Source organism: Leopardus geoffroyi, chromosome E2 (assembly GCF_018350155.1).
Source record: "Leopardus geoffroyi isolate Oge1 chromosome E2, O.geoffroyi_Oge1_pat1.0, whole genome shotgun sequence".
In the NCBI taxonomy this organism is placed as follows: Eukaryota; Metazoa; Chordata; class Mammalia; order Carnivora; family Felidae; genus Leopardus; species Leopardus geoffroyi.
This window is the reverse complement of record NC_059335.1, coordinates 6,051,738-6,071,810: the sequence shown is the minus strand read 5'-3', so window position 1 is coordinate 6,071,810 and position 20,073 is coordinate 6,051,738. Positions and strand designations below refer to the sequence as shown.

General features: G+C 39.1%; 1 protein-coding gene across 1 annotated transcript in view; it reads left to right on the top strand.

The window, feature by feature from the left end:
• Positions 1 to 19,201, top strand: part of LOC123578487 — a 53,672-nt gene extending 34,471 nt beyond the window's left edge. The window contains 3 exon segments of the mRNA XM_045441353.1: positions 3,700 to 4,205; positions 12,783 to 12,936; positions 17,219 to 19,201. Of these exon segments, the coding sequence (XP_045297309.1) occupies positions 3,700 to 4,205; positions 12,783 to 12,936; positions 17,219 to 18,873 (2,315 nt within the window). The 3' untranslated portion in view covers positions 18,874 to 19,201.
• Positions 19,202 to 20,073: the final 872 nt, after the last annotated feature.

The window sequence follows — 20,073 nt, the reverse complement described above, 5'->3', positions numbered from 1 at the left end:
CCAAAATAACAACCTTCTGCACAGAGAAGGAAACAATCAGCAAAACTAAAAGGCAACTGATGGAATGGGAGAAGATATTTGCAAATGACATATCAGATAAAGGGTTAATATCCAAAATTTATAAAGAACTTATCAAATTCAACACCCAAAAAACAAATAATCCAGTGAAGAAATAAAGACATGAATAGACACTTTTCCAAAGAAGACATCCAGATGGCCAACTGATACATGAAAAAATGCTCAACATAACTCACCATCAGGGAAATATAAATCAAAACCACAATGAGGTACCACTTCACACCTGTCAGAATGGCTAACATTAACAACTCAGGCAACAATGGATGCTGGCGAGGATGTGGCGAAAGAGGATCTCTTGTGCACTGCTGGTGGGAATGCAAGCTGGTGCAGCCACTCTGGAAAATAGTATGGAGGTTCCTCAAAAAACTAAAAATAGAACTACCCTACGACCCAGCAATTGCACTACTAGGTATTTATCCAAGGGATACAGGTATGCTGTTTCGAAGGGGCACATGCACCCCAATGTTTATAGCAGCACTATCAACAATAGTCAAAGTATGGAAAGAGCCCAAATGTCCATTGATAGATGAATGGATAAAGAAGATGTGCCATACACACACACACACACACACACACACACACACACACACACACACAATGGAGTATTACTGGCAATCAAAAAGAATGAAATCTTGCCATTTGCAACTTCGTGGATGGAACTAGATGGTATTATGCTAAGTGAAATTAGTCAGAAAGACAAATATCATGACTTCACTCATATAAGGACTTTAGGACACAGAACAGATGAACACAGGGAAGTGAAGCAAAAATAATATAAAACGGGGACAAAACATAAGAGACTCTTAAATATGGAGAAGAAACAGAGGGTTACTGGAGGGGTTGTGGGAGGGGGGATGGGCTGAATGGGTAAGGGGCATAAAGGAATCTATTCCTGAAATCACTGTTGCACTATATGCTAACTTAGATGTAAATGAAAAAAATAAAAATAAACAAATAAATAAATAAATAACAAAAGAAAACAAAAAATAGTGTATCCTAAATGAAATACGAGCACGTGGGTGTCTCAGTCAGTTGAGTGGCCAACTCCTGGTTTCAGCCCAGGGAGTGATACATCCACCTCCATGCTGAACATGGAGACTGCTTGGAATCCCACCCCCCCTTCCCTCTTCCTACCCTCTCTCTTTCTCTTGCACTCTAAATAAAAAAACAAGTAACTTTAAAAAATGAAATATACTAACTAGGAATGAATCTAACAAAATATGTAAAGCCTATATGGCGAAAAAATAAAACATTCCTGAAATACATGAAAGTAGAAATAAATGAAAGTAAATTTACATCATGTTCCTGGGTAGAAAAACTCAATATTATAAAAAGGTCAATTCTTCTTAAAGTAACTTGTAAATTTAATTGGATCCTGACGTACATACCATCAGCCAGTTTTTGAACTAACAATGTTACTGCAAAAATCTTATAGAATATTGAACAAAAAAACAATACACACAAAAACTCTTTTAAAAACCCAAAATGAGTATGGTTATCCTTATGAGATGTTTATTTATGAACAGACTATTAGATCAGTGAAGTTAAAAATTCAGAAGTATGCCAAAGTGCATAAGAAAAGTTAATACCCAGCAAAAACTACAGTAGGTATAACATTATTAATGCTTGGCATTTGGTAAATGGGGATTCCTACCAAAATGACAATAAGTGTTCTTATTCTTCACATCCTACAGCGGGATAAAGGTCAAACAAAAGAGAAGTCTATACAGTAAAAAATAATTAAAAATGATTAAATACCTTCCTAAGACCTGCTTCTCAAGCACCTGACTGTAGCCAACCTCTGGCTCATCATCATTAAAGACGTTGCTCAGCAACACTTTTGGCTTGAAAAATATCTTTGTTGAGTGTTGATGCAACTTGTTTTGTGTGTTCAGAGTGGCCACTGGTGTATCCACTGGCACCACCTGCTTCTTGAGTGCCTTCCAGGAGACCAGGATGGCCCCAGGAACTCCAAGATGATAGAACTTAAAATAAAAGCTCTGTGTGCCTAACAATCAGCGGCTGGATCCTAACTGTGCTGGCAAATACCACTTTCTTCTTGTGACTGACAATGAACAGTGAAAACATTATATAGAAATATGACTGGGGGTGCTGAATAAGAAGATCACACAATCAGCACTTGCCCTACTTTTAACGTTCTCTACTGTCAGACATTTGGGATTCACGATCTGGGCCAGCAACTCCATAGTTTTCAAGCTCTTAAGATACAAGCAGTGGGTCCAGCACATTCACAGGACAACATCTCCAGAATTTCCCCAGAAGTGAGGGCTACCCAAGGCATCCTTGTCTTGATAAGCACCTTTGTATCGTTTTATGCTCTCTCTTCAACCTTTTTAGTATATGTGCTGCCGAAGCGAGCACTCTCTTCAACCTTTTTATTTGGCTCTCTGAAAATCCCAGTTGGTGGGTCATGAACCCCTCTGATCTAATCACTCCATGTTTGTTTTTTGTTTTGTTTTGTTTTAACAATCAGCCCTTTTGTTCTCTGGAGTCCTGACCTCATTGTGTCCCGGGTCATCTCTGCATGCTGCAGAAAGAATACACAGCCCTCTAAAATGACAAGATACCTATAAATTATTGTAAACTGTTAAACAATGTGTAGTCATTTGTTCATTCACTCCTTGCAGAGATTTAAGCACTGGAGGGGGCAGTCACATAACAGACAGGGTGTGAAAAGCAAATGCAGCCAGCACCACCTTCAGAATTTCCACAGGAAACAGAAGAGGAGCTATTAACTTGCATATTTCGTATTAAAAATTATTAAGAGTGTATATGATGCTACTGAAGATGTGAAAAACTAGCTTTACTATTTGCTTGTATTATTCACGTAAAGAACAGACACCCTTACCACATGTCTCTGGAAATATTTCAAAACCAGTATTTCATCAGTACTAGGAAAAGTTAAGTATCTCTGAAAAAGTACACATTTTAGAAGCTACGTTAACTGCACTTCACACGTAGCATTCAGAAACAGAAAACGAAGCGATCAGTTAAAATAATCTAATTTTCTAGGCACCTGGCTGGCTCAGTTGGTTAATTAAGCCTCAGACTCTTGGTTTTGGTTCAGGTCATGACCTCAGGATTTGTGAGATCCAGCCCAGAGTGGGGGGCAGAGGGCTCTGCTCAGAGCCTGCTTGGGTTTCTAGATCTAGCTCTCTGCCCCTCCCTTGCTTGCACTTGCCCCTGTACTCTCCCACAAAATAAATACATATTTAAAAATCTAATTTTCAAGTAAAAACTAGTCTTCCAAAAGAAGTGAAAAAAATTTTAAACTAAAATTGCAATGATATTTTGTAATTAAAGGTTAAACAAAATACAGGCGCCATCTGGTAGGTCTCAAAGGCGTTTGGATTTATAATTCACCTCGAAGGTGTGGATTCCAATATCAAATAAAGAGAGAAAAATTGATAACCCATAGAGGCAGAAACATTTGCTTCTTTAAAGCAATGTGCCAACCCTCACCCCCCACAGCCCAGAGCCTGGCCTGGAACCCCCAGGAGAGCAGAAGGGCCAATGGGGAGAAGTGACAGTTCAGTGAAAATTACAACTAGTACCAAACTGCACATTCCCCACAGAAGAGTTTTGCATGTCGCATTCTAGCGTCCATCACCGATACTGACCACCCGGCTTTAACTTCATTAAACAAGGAGCTGTCACTGTCCGGGTCTCGGTCGCCCCACGAGGACCCCCGGCCCCAGGTAGCATCGCTGCTTCGCCTCTCCCGCTGGAGGCCAATCTCCACCGCTCCATGGGCTAAAAATGTTTCCATGGGCACCGCGATCAACTTGTCAAATACCACCACTCCCAACAGAAGCGGCCCACCCTTCCCTAACCTTGTGCCCAGCCTGGCTCCAAACGACACCAGCGGGACTGGAAGGAATCCAAAAGCAGAACCCGAAACCGCGGGGCAGGAAGGACAAACAGAAGACCAAACGGCAGGTCCCCGTGTGGTGCAAGGCTGGAGACCTAACGCGCCGGGGTCCCGCCCACACCCGCCGCTTCCGCAACCGCCCCGGCTCCGCCCTGAGAGCGCCCCGGCTGACCGACGAGACCCATGCGCATGCGCGCTTTCCTGCAGACCCGGAAGCCGACTTCCCGGAGCAACGGTTGCGCTCGGATGAGTGAGTCTCCATTTTTCTGGTTCTTGCCCTGGAGCGGCTCCTCGGTCCCCGCCTCCCCACCCAGGTTTCGGGGGGCACCTGGTAAGGTAAAATCTTTGAAACCACTCGTCGTTCTCGCTGGGAGTTCGTCCCTGTCGCCTCTCGCGGCGTGGCCATAAGACGTTCCGAGCCCAGTCAGTCGGTGCGGGTCACGGGCGTCAGCATTCGTTTCCGGTTAAAATCTCTGTGAGGCAGGTTCGGGCCCAGCCTTTCTGCTTTGGCCCTTACAGACCCCAGTCGCCTTGCCGGTCGTTTTCCTGCTCAGAACCTTTCTCTGACTCCCGAGTCTCCCCCCGGTCGCCACCCCCCACCCCCAACCGCGTCGAGCACAGTCGTCACTAAGGAGGTGGATGCAGGCCCTTCGCCCCGCCGCAGGGAGGGCAGAGATGGCGGGGAAAGACGCAGAAATCTGCGGAGTTAGAGGGTCATCGGAAAGTGTGGGGAGAAAGAACGGCGGGGATTGAAACAGAGGCCGTAATAGAGTGGTGTCAGACTGTTGGAGGAGGAATAGCGAGGGAGGGAAACAGAAATGGACAAAAGGACTGAAGAGAAATAAGGACACAGAGAGACTTACACGGAGAACAAAACACGTAGTGAGTGGTCTGGGACAAAGCACAGGACCCAAACCCTGGTGAGTACTGAATTGATTGGGTATGGGATATTAAGTTGTGAAGTGCTGATTTGTGGCCCTGTGACCTCGTTAATTAAAACTTGGGAATTGTTTCAGTTATGCAGAAGAGAATGAGAGGTGTGAAACCAGGAGTTGGAGGCATCTGCACTTTCTAAGTATTGCATTAGAAGATAATTCCATTTGGAACCCTTACTCATCTAGAGGGCAGAGGCTTAGCTCAGTCACTTAATGGGGGAAGACTTTCTGTAACCACACGGTGCTTTTTACAATGGCCATTATTAACAGTACTATTTCTCTCTTCTTTTTTTTATGGCTCGTCGCATTCTTTTCTAAATTTGATGTATCCTCTTTATCTTTAACATCATAATCCATTGGATAGCTTTTTAATTTCCAAATTATTTTCCCTCTTAATTTTTATTGTTCAGATTATGAGTTTTACATGCTGTCTACTCTTTCACAAGTTGGAATTATTCTTTAATGTCTGGTAAATAACTTCATGGTATTTCGTTACATATCCATAAAAGATGTCGGTAATCTTTTAACACTCAAAACCTAGTTCAGGCAGTTAATTTAATATTCAACAGTTCTCTTCTTCCCTTAAGTGATCTTTTACATTACTGAGTTCTGAGCTGAAGTCTGCAACTAAGTAGATGTTCCCCTTAAGTTCCCTTTGTCTTTTCTGTACAGATGTTGAAGAATGGTCTGGATTGATGTGGAACTTTGTTCCAGCAGAACCCATCCGTTTATGGTGCAGAGATTGCCCAGAGCTCATCTCCCCAGGTGACCTTGTTTGTGTTTTCCACTATCTATAACTATTTGTAATTTCATATAGTTTTTCTGGAAAAGAGGAATTAAATGGGTTTGATTAAACCCATGAAAGAGAAGCTTCTCTTGTTCAGGAATATGAAAGGTAATCTGGAAAACCCTTTCTCATTAAACCTGTCCAGGCCACCATTTCAGAATTTACTTCCACCCAGTTCTGTTCATTCTACTCAGACTTCTTCAGGGTAACTTGGTAAAGTAACTCCCCCTCTGAGCCCCAGTGCACTCACCTGTAACATGAGTCGATAGACCAAGAATTCTGAACCTGAGGTAATAAGATCCCTGAAAGGATTTTCAGAGTTGGGTGTGTGTTTGTCTTTGGCAGTTTTCTGGGAGAGGGTATGCAGTTGGAGTTTAAAATGTGACCCAGTTCCAAAAATAATGAAAACCAGTAAGAAAGATGCAGTTGTATAGTCTTAGAGACAGGGATATGCCTCTGCCAGCTCCGCCATCTCTCTGTATCATAACTAAATTTTCAAAACTTGATTGTGTCATCTTTTGACATTAAACCCACTTACGGCTTCCCATCAGTATCAGGACAAAGATGTAAACTCTCAGTATAGTTACCAGGGAGTTCTGGAGCTCGGGTGCCCCTTAAGAGTTGTTCCAAATTGATGGCATGGACGGGCTTCTGTGGCCTGCATCAACCATTCATTGCATGCTGGCTGCCTAGGGAGGAGCCAAGGACTTGAAAGAGCCAGTTCCCTTTTGCTGAGTGCAAGGACACAGCGGACAATGCAGTTGCATAGAGTGTGTATGTTTCAGCAGGAGTGGAGGGCTTTCTGGAAAAGTGGGTGAAAAAATGCACTTGTTGGCTCCCTTTTAGACTTTATTGTCCCTGCATCCCTCCTGTTGCAGTGGGCAGCAAAGGACTTTTTCCCATAGTAAGTTTCTCCCCGTATGTATATTGTGGCAGAGGAAGGGGTTATGTCGATTCTAAACATTAAACAACATTCCTTTGGTCACACAGTATAACCTTACCTGAGAAAGAAGGCTAGAAGAAGAGAGAGAGAAAGGAGGAATGGCTCTTCTCCAGGTAAAAGTCATATTTTTCATTAATTGTTCTTCTTCTTAAAATGTCATATTTTGGACTTGTTAATCTTCTCTGTCTCCGAGATGTCCTGCCTAAATTGTTTACTCACACCCAGGGCTTCTCCCAGTCTCCTCTCATCTCCATACAGAGTCCAGCTCACTCTGACCCAGTGACATGGAACTTGGGAAGAGGCTGCTTTTCGATAGTCATCCTGTGAAGGATTTTCTACGTAGGCAAGGACTGGAGATGGGGTGTGGGCATTGTGGTGTCCCTGAGGTTAGGCAGTAAGGATTCTTCAGAGACCCCTTCTGGATGCCCTTTCAGCTCATATAAATAAATGAGGATTAAAGAGATTACATATGTAAGTAACGTATTAATGTGCACAAGTACCTGAGGAACCCTGGAAAATAAGACTGATGGAGGAAATTTGCTTTGTCTGATTTTACAGATGCCTTTTGATGTTAAATGAGGGAGTCCTTGTGCTTCTGACTCCACAATATTAATACTTTGGAATAGGATGGGAAGTTCAAAGTAGGAATAAAGAATAGAGTGAGTGTTTTGTTTTATTAACATTGGTTTTAAAGTATAGAATCAACCTACTTCTCTAACACTACATGTTCTTGAATTATTTATAGTGCATTCATCTCATAAAGACCATGGTGTTCTTTTAGGAACTCTTACACTGTGCATCTTTTAGATAAAAATGTTTCTAGTTTAACCAGACATAGGAGCAGAACTTTCTGTCATCAGAAAGGCTGGTGCTCAATTTTCATTTTACGAATTATTCTTAAATGTTATTATTTTTCTTTTGTATTAAACCCCCCCTAGTGTATATTTTTGTGGTTCAGATTCACACAGGGATGCATTTTAGAAACTAAGAAGTAAAATATCCCCTTCCCTGTCACATCTCCCACCATCACAGATTGTCTTCACCCAGAAGCTATGTTCTCTTTAGTGCAAATCTTCTAAAAATGCATTTACATATTGTAATGTGATTTTAGAATATATTCTTCAGTAAGTGTTTTATCATCATATTTCACTCTGCAGATTGAAATATTTACATACCATATGTCTCGAAGTTGTTCTCATGTTAGTAAACGTAGAGATAACTGCTTTTTTAGATCCTCATTGGAGCATTCTCTAAATGAAGAAACATGGGTCCTTTACAATTTCTTCCTGTTTCAAAGAATGTCATCGTGGCTGCTTCTGAGAAGGCTGACTTCACTACAGATATCTAAGGATATCTTATGATTGTACATCTTAAGCACGTTAATGATGGTCTTTCTGAGGAGGCAGAGACATTCCACTTAATAAAGATTTAAAATTTTTTTTTTATATTTATTTCTGAGAGAGAGAGACAGAGCATGAGAGGAGAGGGGCAGAGCGAGAGAGGGACACACAATCCAAAGCAGGCTCCAGGCTCTGAACCATCGGCACAGAGCTCGACCTGGGCTCGAACCCACGAACTGCAAGATCATGACCCAACCCGAAGTTGGACGCTTAACCGACCGAGCCACCCATGTGCTCACTAAATAAAGATTTTAAATCAACTGTCTTGAAAATCTTCAGCTAAAGGAAAACATGGAAGAGAACTAAGAAGTAGGAGAACAGTGTTTCAACACATAAAAAATGTCACTAAGGAGACAGAAATTATAGTAAAGGGATGGAATAGAAATTCTGGAGTTAGGCAAGTATAGACACCAAAACTCAAAATTCACTAGAGAGTTCATCAGCAGGTGGGCAATAAGAAAGAATCAGTGAACCTAAACATCGGTTAACTGAAATTATCAAGTGTGAGCAGAAGAAAGGGGACAAAAGCAGAATAAAAGGGAAAAAAAGAAAAATGAACAGAGACAAAGAAACCTCTGGGACACTATGAAGAATACTGATATACACGTAATAGGAGTCCTAGAAGGAAAGGATAAAAGAAGAAAGGGGAGAAAGAATATTTGAAGAAATAAGAGCTGAAAACTTGCCAAATTTATCAAAAACAACCTACACATCCAAAAACTCAATGAACTTCAGCTATGACAGATGCATGGAGATCCCTGGCAAGCACATAATCAGTCAACTTTTATAAGACAAAGGAGTGAATGCGGAACGTAGCAAGACAGAAACAACTTTTCATGTACAGGGCTTCTCAATAAGTTTAACAGCCTATTTCTCCTCAGAAACTGTGGAGGCCAGGAAGCAGTCTCCTGTGGTATTAAAAGCTTGAAATATTAAAAAAAAAAAAAAAAACCCTGTCAGGAATTCCTTACGAGGCACCTATACTTCAAAATTGATAGTAAAATTAAGAGACTCCTAGATGAACAAAAGCTGAGGGAGTTCACACTTACAGACTTAGCCTACATGAAATACCAAATGGAGTTCTTCAGGCTGAAAAGGATGGAAACTAGCGGTACATCAAAGCCATAGGAACAAATAAAGAACACTAGTAAAACTACATAAGTGAATATAAAAGCCAGTATTATTATATTTTTGTTTTTTTTTTTTTAATTTTTTTTTTCAACGTTTTTATTTATTTTTGGGACAGAGAGAGACAGAGCATGAACGGGGGAGGGGCAGAGAGAGAGGGAGACACAGAATCGGAAACAGGCTCCAGGCTCCGAGCCATCAGCCCAGAGCCTGACGCGGGGCTCGAACTCACGGACCGCGAGATCGTGACCTGGCTGAAGTCGGACGCTTAACCGACTGCACCACCCAGGCGCCCCTATATTTTTGTTTTCTAACTCAGTTTTTTCCTATGTGTCTTAAAAGACAAATGTGCAAAACAATAATAAAAATCTGTTCTTGAGTGTATAAAACATCTGTTCATATCTTTTACAAAGGAATAACTTTTGACAATAAGAACATAAAAGGTGACTGTATAACAACAGTTGTTTGCATGCTATTAAAGCTAAGTTAGTATCAACTGAAATTCAAATATTATTAGTTTAATGTGTAAACTGCAATCCCCAGGATAACCACTCAGAAAATAACTTGAAAATGGAAAAATAAATACAGAGGCAATCAAAATGGCATGCACACAGAGGCACAGACACCCAAAGAAGGGAGGAATTATGAAACAAAATATCAGACATACAGCAGATGTCAAAAGTAATTCTTACCAGTAGTAAATTGAAATGTACATAAATTAAACTCTCCAATAAAAGACAAAGGAATTAATGTTTAAAAATGATTCCACTCTCTGTCTAAAAAAGGCTTACTTTATTTTTTTTAAGTTTTTATTTATTTTGAGAGAGTGTGCATGGGGGAGGGGCAGAAAGGGAGAGGGAGAGGGAGAGAATCTCAAGCAGGCTTCACACTGATAGTACGGAGCCCGTGCGGGGCTTGAACATACGAAATGTGAAATCATGACCTGAGCTGAAATCCAGTCAGGCGCTTAACTGACTGACCTACCCACGTGCCCCAAGGCTCACTTTAGATACACAAATATGTTGAAAGTGGAAGGATGGAAAAAGATATTCCACGCAGATAATAATGAAACTTATCTGGGTAGGTATACAAATATCAGACAAAATAGACTTTAAGTAAAATTATTATCCAAGATGCTGAATGACATTATATATTGAAAAAAGGGCCAATTCATCAGGAAGATAAACCAAGTATAAATAATACATAACAACAAAGCCCCCAATTTTTTGAAGCAAAAATTGAGGAGACAGTTCTCTACTAGTTGGAGACCTCATACTCCCTTTTTAATAATGGGTAGAACAACCAGATATCAATAATAAAGGAGTGAGCAACACTGTAAACCAGCTAGATTCAGCAGACATATACAAGACACTTTATCCAACAAACACTCAAAAATTAGGAGTAGACGGGAACTTGCTGTTTGAAAAAGGGTATTATTAAAATTCCATGGCTAACATCAATGGTAAACAACTGAAAACGTCCTCCTAATACCAAGAACAAAACAAGTGTGACCCATTTTGACACCACATATCAACACTGTACTGGAAGTTCTAGACAGAGAAAACACAGAGGAAAAATAAATAAAATATGTCAAAATGGGAAAAGAAATCAAACTATCTCTATTCATAGTATACATGATCTCCTATTTAGAAGTAAAGAAAGCTCGGACTTAGAATGAATTCATTGAAGTTACAGCATACAATATTAACACTCAAAATTCAGGTTGCATTTCTGTACAGTAGCAGTCAACAAATGGAAAGTAAGTAAACAATTTATAAGAGCAAGAAAACAAATGGGAATAAATTTAACAAAGGAAATGGAAGATTTATACACAGTGAAAACCAGAAAGCTGCTGAGGAAAATTAAAGAAAACCTAAATAAATGTGAAAATGTCCTGTGTTTGTGGATTGCAAGACTGTAAAATGGGAATCCTTTCCAGAGCGATATGAAGAGTAATGCAGTCCTCAGCAAAATCCCAATATCTTTGCCCAAATGGGAATCCTGATTCTAAAACTCATATTGAATTGGTAAGGACGCCAGATAACCAAAATAAATGTGAGAAAGAACAAAATTGGAGGACCTAGAATTCCTGACATAAAACCTTACTACAAATTTTGAGTATCAAAACTATAATTCCAGCAGAGGCTAGATATATAGATCAAAGTAATAGAACTGAGCCTCCACATATAAAACCATGCATGTATAATCCATTCCTTTTTTACAAGTGTGCCCAAAACAGCGGAAAAACAATACTCTCTTAAATGGTACTGGCACAACTAGAGTCTATGGGAGAATGAAATTGAAACTACCTTGTACCATATAAGGTAATCAATTCAGAATTAATCAAAGACTGAATGTTAAAGCTAAAACTATAAAAGTCTTAGGTGAAAACATAGGGGTAAATCTTGGGGTTGGCAGTGGATTTTTATACATGATCCCAAATCGAAAGAGAAAAAGACAAAGTAGATAAATTGGTCATCATCAGAATTAATCATGTCTGTGCAATGAAGGACATTCTCACACAAGTGAAACAACCTACTAAATGGGAGGAAATAATTTGCCAGCCCATATCTACGAAGGGTCTAGAACCTAGAATATATGAAGAACTTCTACAACTCAACAACCAAAATACACAGAACCCAACTTAAAAAATGGTCAAAGGATTTTAATAGACATTTCTCCATAGAAGATACACAAATGAAACGAGCACATGAAGAGATATTCAGTGACAGTAGTCATTAGTAAATTCCAAACTCAAAACCACAAGTGATCATTTCACACCCACTAGGATGACTACTATAAAAGAACAACAGCAAAAAAAGTGTTGGTAAAGAGGTGAAGAAATTAGAATCATGACACATTGCTGTTAAAGTGTAGCTGCTGTGCAAAAGCACATGGCAGATTCTTAAAAAAATTAAACCATGTGCCCCAGTAATTCCACTCCTAGGTATATAACAAAAGAATTGAAAACAGATATCCAAACACTTGTACTCGAAAGTTCGTAGCAAATTACTAATATTAACCAAAGTTGATAACAACCAAATGCCCATCAGTAGTTGAATGAATATAGTCTAGTCCTGCAATGTCTAGTCCTACAGTCTGCAATAGACTAGTCCTGCAATGACAGGTCTATAGTCTAGTCCTTTCCAGAAGAAAGGAAATGTACCACTGATACATACTGTATCATGGATAAACCCCAAACATTCTACATGAAAGAAGGCAGATGCCAAAGGTCACATTTTTGATCCCTTCTTACATGAAAAGATCCAAAATTGGTAAATCCATAGAGACAAAGCATTAGTGGTTGCCAGGGACTGGGCAATAGGAAGCACCTGCTTTAATAGTATTTAATAAGTATTTTCTCTGGGGATGATAAAAATGTTTTGGATCTAGACAGAGGTGATGTTTGTGCAATATTGTGAATGCACTAAATGCCCCCCAAATGGTACTTTAAAATGGCTTGTTTTTATGTTAAGTGTAACTTGCTCAAAATTATATTACACGGATCAAAGAGCACTCACTCCAGCCAAGTCAGTCTTTACACATCTGTGCTTCTCTTGTTTTGTGTCAAATAAGAACACTTTCCCTGTCCACTTGGTGAAATGTGTCTTCCTTTCAGGGGCGGTTGACCTTCAGGGATGTGGCCATAGAATTCTCTCAGGAGGAGTGGGAGTGCCTGGACCCTGCTCAGAGGGCCTTGTACAGGGACGTGATGCTGGAGAACTACAGGAACCTGGTCTCCCTGGGTGAGGATAACTTCCCTCCCGAAGTCGGTAATTACTTTTTATGTCTGCATTTTCTTTTGACTTGATCATAGGAGTTTCAAATCCCTGTTTCTAAGGGAATGATTGCAGCTGTTTTAATTGAGAATCGAAAGGCATCATAATGTTGCAAATGGACTCTAACTTCCCTTTCCTTCAGAAGTTCTGCATTCCTGCTTGTTTAGGTGGTTGCAGAACATTAGTAGTCAGAAAAGCTTAAAGGAGGGGACTGGTGAGGACGAGTACTAGGTGTTATTTGTAAGTGATGAATCCCTAAATTCTGAAACCCATACTACACTGTATGTTAACTAACTAGAATTTAAATAACAATCTGGGAGTCTGGGGAATAGGATATAAAAATCCTTAAAGTCTTAGTAAAGTCCAGTTTCACTGACCTCATTAAAGATAAGGCTCAGACAATAAAGTTACTTAAAGTTGGGGGGAAAAAAGGAAACCTTATGGTGAATTTTTTTAAATATCTGATTCTGTGGTCTTACCCTTGTGCTTTTGGTTCAGTATTTCTTGGAAAGAACCAGACCTCTGCATACCTAAAATAATCCTTAAGCATTCAGGCATTCAGTTGACTAATTTTTGAAGTATGTTTCTACACCCACATATACTGAATGTCCTTTCTTCTTTGCTGAAAAATGAGCTGGGAATGTGTTCTGGAAGAGAAGCAGAACATGTTTTGTTTTTCTTCATAAATAGAAATCTTTTCTTGAACTGAATATCATCTCTATCATCTCTTTCCAGGGGAAAGATCCCTGGACTGTGGAAAGTGAAGTGAATATAGGAGAACATCCAGACAGGTGGGAATGTGTTGGGATGTGAGCATAAGTCAAAACTGAAATGGGCACAGAGTAAGCAGGTCCATTAAGTATTGTTTGGAAAGGATCTGTGGGAAAATAAAAGTTTATTTCTTAGGAGCTTTCAAAGGAAATCTTCCCCCATCCCACACACACTTCTCATTCTGTTATTCATATGAGTAAATCAAATTACGTACAAGTTTAAACTCCCACTATTAGGACCTACAACACTGTTATTTGGGCCCTCTGACCATACTGGTGCTGTGATTTGAGAGGGACTGAGATGGCTGTCTCTAAGAGAGTCTTTCCCTCCATCTCTCATGGTTCTCATAACATACAGGTCAGAGCTGAGGTCTCTGTAGTACAAACCCCCGGAACTATTCACTTTCCATTTCCATTTTGTATCCTTGACAGAACTTTTCAGGAGGCCTCTTTCTTTCCTGGGCTATCCTGGCTTCTTGAGGTTGGGCGCTTGTGCAGTAATTAGGAGGAAGGCATGATGTAGATAGTTCTAAAAAGTGAAAATCAAAACTAGATGTAGGTTAAATAGAGCACAACTTACTGATATCTCTAGTTAGCTTTTCTGTAGGAAAAATGTATCATTCCACAGATGTTTGTTGTATTCTTGGTATATGGAAAGCACTATATTGATATTTTTTTGGTTGTTTTGTTTTTATTTTTTGGTTTTAAGAACTCAAGAGTTGGCAGCAATTTTTGTTTTGTTTTTAAGTAATCTCTACACCTAACATGGGGCTTGAACTCAGAACGCCAAAGTCGAGGGTTGCATGCTCTGTGGACTGAGCCAGGCAGGCATCTTTTTTTTTTTTTTTTTTTTTTTTTTTTTAATATTTTGATTACCTTCACCCATTTCTGCCACCATCCCCTCAACTACCTGCCTCTAGCAACCACAAATATATTCTCTGTATCTAAGAGGGGTTATTTTGTTTTTTTAAGATTCCACATGTAAGAGAAATCATACTTTGATAACTGCCATTCTTTTTTTTTTTTTTTTTTTTTTTAATTTTTTTAACGTTTTTATTTATTTTTGAGACAGGGAGAGACAGAGCATGAACAGGGGAGGGTCAGAGAGAGGGAGACACAGAATCTGAAACAGGCTTCAGGCTCTGAGCTGTCAGCACAGAGCCCGACGTGGGGCTCGAACTCACGGACCGGACCGTGAGATCATGACCTGAGCTGAAGTCGGCCGCTTAACCGACTGAGCCACCCAGGCGCCCCGATGATAACTGCCATTCTAATAGGTGTGAAGTGATATCTCATTGTGATTTTGATTTGCATTTCCCTGATGATGAATGATTTTGGCCATCTTTTCATGGTCCTTTTGCCATCTCTAGATCTTTGGAAAATGTTCATATCTTCTGCCTATATCTTAAATTGGATTATTTGAGCTTCTTTTTGCCATGTTTTGGATTATTAGCCCCTTATCAGATACATATTTTGCTAATACTTTCTCCTGTTCAGTAGGATGCCTTTTCATGTTGTTAAAAAAGTGTTTCCTTTGCCATGCAGACACTTTTTCGTTTGATGTAGTCCCACTTACCTTTGCTTTTGTTGATTTTTCTTTTGGTGTCGAAGTAAAAAAAAAAAAAAAAAAAAAAAATCATTGCCCAGACCTGAATCAAGGAGCTCATTACCCCGTATCTTATAGGAATGTTATGGTTTCACATCTTAGGTTTAAGTCTGTAATCCATTCTGTGTTAATTTTTGTGTATGGTTTCAGACAGTGGTCCAATTTCATTCTTTCGCGTGTGGAGTCCAGTTTTCCCAAACCATCCATTAAAGACATTGTGCTTTCCCCATTGTATAGTCATGTCTCCTTTGTTGTAAATTAATTGACCATGTGTGTGGGTTTATTTCTGGGCTCTATTCTGTTCTGTTGATCTGTGTGTCTATTAGATTTATGCTAATACCATACTGTTTTAATTACCACAGATTTGTAGTCAAGGAGTTTGAAATCAGGAAGTGTGATGCCTCCATCTTTGTTCATCTTTCTCAAGATGCTTTGGGCATTTGGGGTCATTTGTGGTTCCATACAAATTTTAGGATTTCTCTATTTCATGTGTAGGTTTTTGTATAGATATAAATTTTCAACTTATTTGTGTAAATACCAATGAATGAGACTGCTAAATCATATTTAAGAGTATGTTTAGTTTTGTAAGAAAGTGCAACTTGTCTACTAAAGTGGTGTACAACATTCCCACCAGTAATGAATGAGAGTTCTTATTGGTCCACATTCTCACTAGTATTTGGTATTAGTGTTCTAAATTTTGGCCATTTTCATAAATGTGTAGGGATATTTTATTGTTGTAACATATATTTTCCTCAATTAAATTTATGTCTTTTTTTAAAAGTTTATTTTTGAGAGAGAGGGAGAAACAGCGCATGAGTTGGGTAGGGAGGGAGGGAAGGAGGGAGGGAGGGAGGGAGAGAGAGAGAGAGAGAGAGAGAGAGAGAGAGAAAGAGAGAGAGTCAGAAAGTCAGAGAGTCAGAGTCAGAGTCAGAATCTGAAGCAGATTCCAGGCTCCGAGGTGTCAGCATAAAACCCGAAGTGGGGTTTGAACTTCTAAATCATGCGGTCATGACCTGAGTCAAAGTCGGACACTCAACCAACTGAGCCACTCAGGTGTCCCTATGGCAGTCTTTAAACGGAGTATTTGTGGTATCTTTAGAACGTACTTTTTTTTTTAAAGTTACTGCTTTAGTCACAAATGTCATTAATTTGATTTGCCATAGCTTTTTAAATAATGATACCTTATTTTGGGGTGCTTGGGTAGCTCAGTCAGTTAAGTGTCTGACTCTGGATTTTCGCTGAAGTCATGATCCCACAGTTCATGAGTTCAAGTCAAGCATTGTACAGTGTGCTTACAGTGTGAAGACTGCCTGGGATTCTCTCTTTCTCCCTTCCCCTCCCCCATTTGCAAGCTCCCTCTCACTCTCTTAAGTAAATAAACTTAAAAAAAAATTCTTGTACATGTCTCATGGAACATGTATATATTACATAATTCTTTTGAGTATATACCTAGAAATGGAATTCATGGGATATTTAGTTTGATAATTTTTAGAGGAAATACTGTCCTATAACACCATACTGTCTCCCTGTTGAATGTTTTCCATTGTTACTTCATACCATAGTATAAATTCTTACAGAATGAGTCAATATTATGCCTGTTGCTATATCAGTTCCTTTCTCTAGGGTCAGGCTTTTAACTTACAACACAATCATATTCCCATAGATGTGCAAATACAAGCATTATCCCCACATTTATAAAAACAAAATTTAAAAACATTGTATATAACAATAGTGTTTGAAGACCATGGTTGAAAAGCTTCCTTTATTCATTATAAAGTATTATTTGGGTGTGTAATTATGCAATTTAGTGTAAAATATTTATCTTCCAACTAAAGTATTATTTGGGTGTGTAATTATGCAATTTAGTATAAAATACTTATCTTCCAACTCTATTTGATAGGAAGCCCTTCAGCTGGATTTGTAATCAAGGAATTATCACCAATAGAGGACATTAATAAAGGAGAATTGTGCCACCTGGTAATACTGGAGAGAAATGAAAGTCATGGCATCCAGGATTTTGATCTCAAGGAAGTCTGGGAAAATATGCATGAGTTAGAGACTCAGTGGGAGTATGATGCAAGAAATTACAAAGAAGTGCCTTTGACCCATGACAAAAATCTCACTTGTGGAAAAGACCGGCAACTTAATCAGTCCTCAGGTACTCTTCCTGAAAAGCAGAGTGTTTCTGTAAGAAATAATATGTACCAGTATTTCATGCATGAGGAGCCATTTATGAGGAATTCGTTAAAACTGGGCAGTAACAGAAGTGGTTCTGGAAACCAGTACATAAACTGCGTGGAAAATAGAACTGGATTAAGTTTGCAGGCACATTTGGCTGAACTCCAGAGATTTCACAGGAAGGAGGAAATGTATGAATGTAGTAATCCAATTGAGAAGTCTGTCAGCAATGGTTCCTCAGTCTCACCACTTCAAGGAATTCCTCCCAGTACCAAAAACATTTGGAATAAATCTAGGAAGATTTTTAAATATCCTTTGTTACCTGCACAAGACAGAAGAGCATACACTAGAGGAAAATCTTACAAATGTAATGACTGTGGGAAGGCTTTTAGCAAAAGCTCAAATCTCATGAGTCATGAGAGAATTCATTCTGGACAGAGACCTTACAAATGTAATGACTGTGGCAAAGCCTTTATGGAGCGCTCACATCTGACTCGACATAAGAAAATCCATACTGGAGAGAAACCTTACAAATGTAATGAATGTAGCAAAGCCTTTGCTGAGCGTTCAGGCCTTACTCAACATGAGAAAATCCATACTGGAGAGAAACCTTACAAATGTAATGAGTGTGGCAAAACTTTTAAGCAGTGCTCCCACCTCATTAGACATCAGGATACACATCCTGGAGAGAAACCATACAAATGTGATGTATGTGGCAAGGCTTTTATCCAAAGCTATAACCTTATAGAACATCAGAGGATCCATACAGGAGAAAAACCATATAAATGTAGAAAATGTCATAAGGCTTTTAGCAGACGTTCAAACCTCTGGGGTCATGAAAGAACTCATACTGGACAGAAACCTTACAAATGTAATGAATGTGGCAAAGCTTTTACCAAATTTTCAAATCTTACTACACATCAGAAAATACACACTGGAGAGAAACCATACAAATGTAATGTGTGTGACAAGGCTTTTATCCAAAGTTCAAACCTTACTGACCATCAGAGAATTCATACAGGTGAAAAACCTTATAAATGTAATAAATGTGATAAGTCTTTTATCAAACGTTCACATCTTTCGGGTCACGAGAGAACTCATACTGGAGAGAAACCGTTCAAATGTACTGAGTGTGGAAAAGCCTTTACGGAACGTTCACATCTTACTCAGCATAAGAAAATCCATACTGGAGAGAAACCTTATAGATGTAATGAGTGTGGCAAAGCTTTTACCCAATTTGCAAACCTTACTAGGCATCAGAAAATACATAGTGAAAAGAAACAGCATAAACCTAATATGTGTGGCAGTGCTTTTATTCAAAGCTCAAGCTTTGGGGATCATCAAAGAACTCATAGGAGAAAGAAACCTTGCAAATAAAAAGAGCAAGGCTTACTCAACGGCAGAGATTCCATCATGGAGAGGAACCATATGAAACTAACATGTGGCAAAGCTTGTAACCATGGCTCACACCTCCCCGATATCAGAATATAAATCTCTAAAAGAAAGCACACAAATGGATTGTATGGCAAGGCTTATCCAAAGCTTATTATGTCTTGTGAATGTAATTTTTACTAGAGGGAAACCTTACAAATGTAATGAGTATGATCAGGTTTATAAAAAATGTACAGATTGGGGAGGGGGGTAAAATAGGTGGATGGGATTAAGAGGTACAGACTTCCAGTGATTAAAAAAAACCCAAAATGTACAACTTTGTGGTTTGTGGTCTTGAAAGAATTCACATAACATGGAAACCATACAAATATGTCAAAGTGTTTACCTTAGGAAACACCAAAGAATTCATACTGGACAGAAACATTACATGTGTAATGAAGGTGATTGTTTAGCCAGTGGACTACAATAAGAAAATTCACACTAGGGGGAAGTAGGTCTATTTGGAGGATTAACCAATCTTAGGTGTTAAATTCCATAGAAATTTAAACTCAGGAGATGATGTGAGTCAATGGAACAAGTGTATCTGTGGAAAGACCTAAACATCTTCTGTTTAAATCTTTTTTAAAGATTTTATTTTCCTTTCTACACCCATCATGGGGCTCAAACTCAAAACCCTAAGATCAAGAGTCACATGCTCTTCCAGCTGAGCCAGCAACACACCCCTATAGCTTTTTTTTTTTTTTTTTTTAAATTATTTGAGGTTTCTTGAGGCTTCATTATTGATGACTTTATAACCTCAAGTTTGGAATCCAATGATGTTATACTTTCATTACATGCATTTCATTTGTCAACCATGGTGGTTTCAGAGAAAGCATCAGTAAGGTTAAAGGAACTTATTTCATTAGGTGGGGCTTAGTCATATGTGTATACCCTGGAAAAACTAGGATGCTAATTTTAAGATACAGTATAGTATAAATCTGAGAGCATGGGGAGTGGTAGGGAATAGATCTAAAACTATTACCCTAATTGTCATGTTTTCTGTGGTCATAGGCACTCCTCTGGATTTGTTGGTATCATCGAGAGCCTTTGTTGGTTAATACAGGAAATGAATACTCTATCAGAAAAATGATCATGAAACAGAGTAGGTCGTTACATTGACAGAATGAGATTTTTATGTGAGAATGA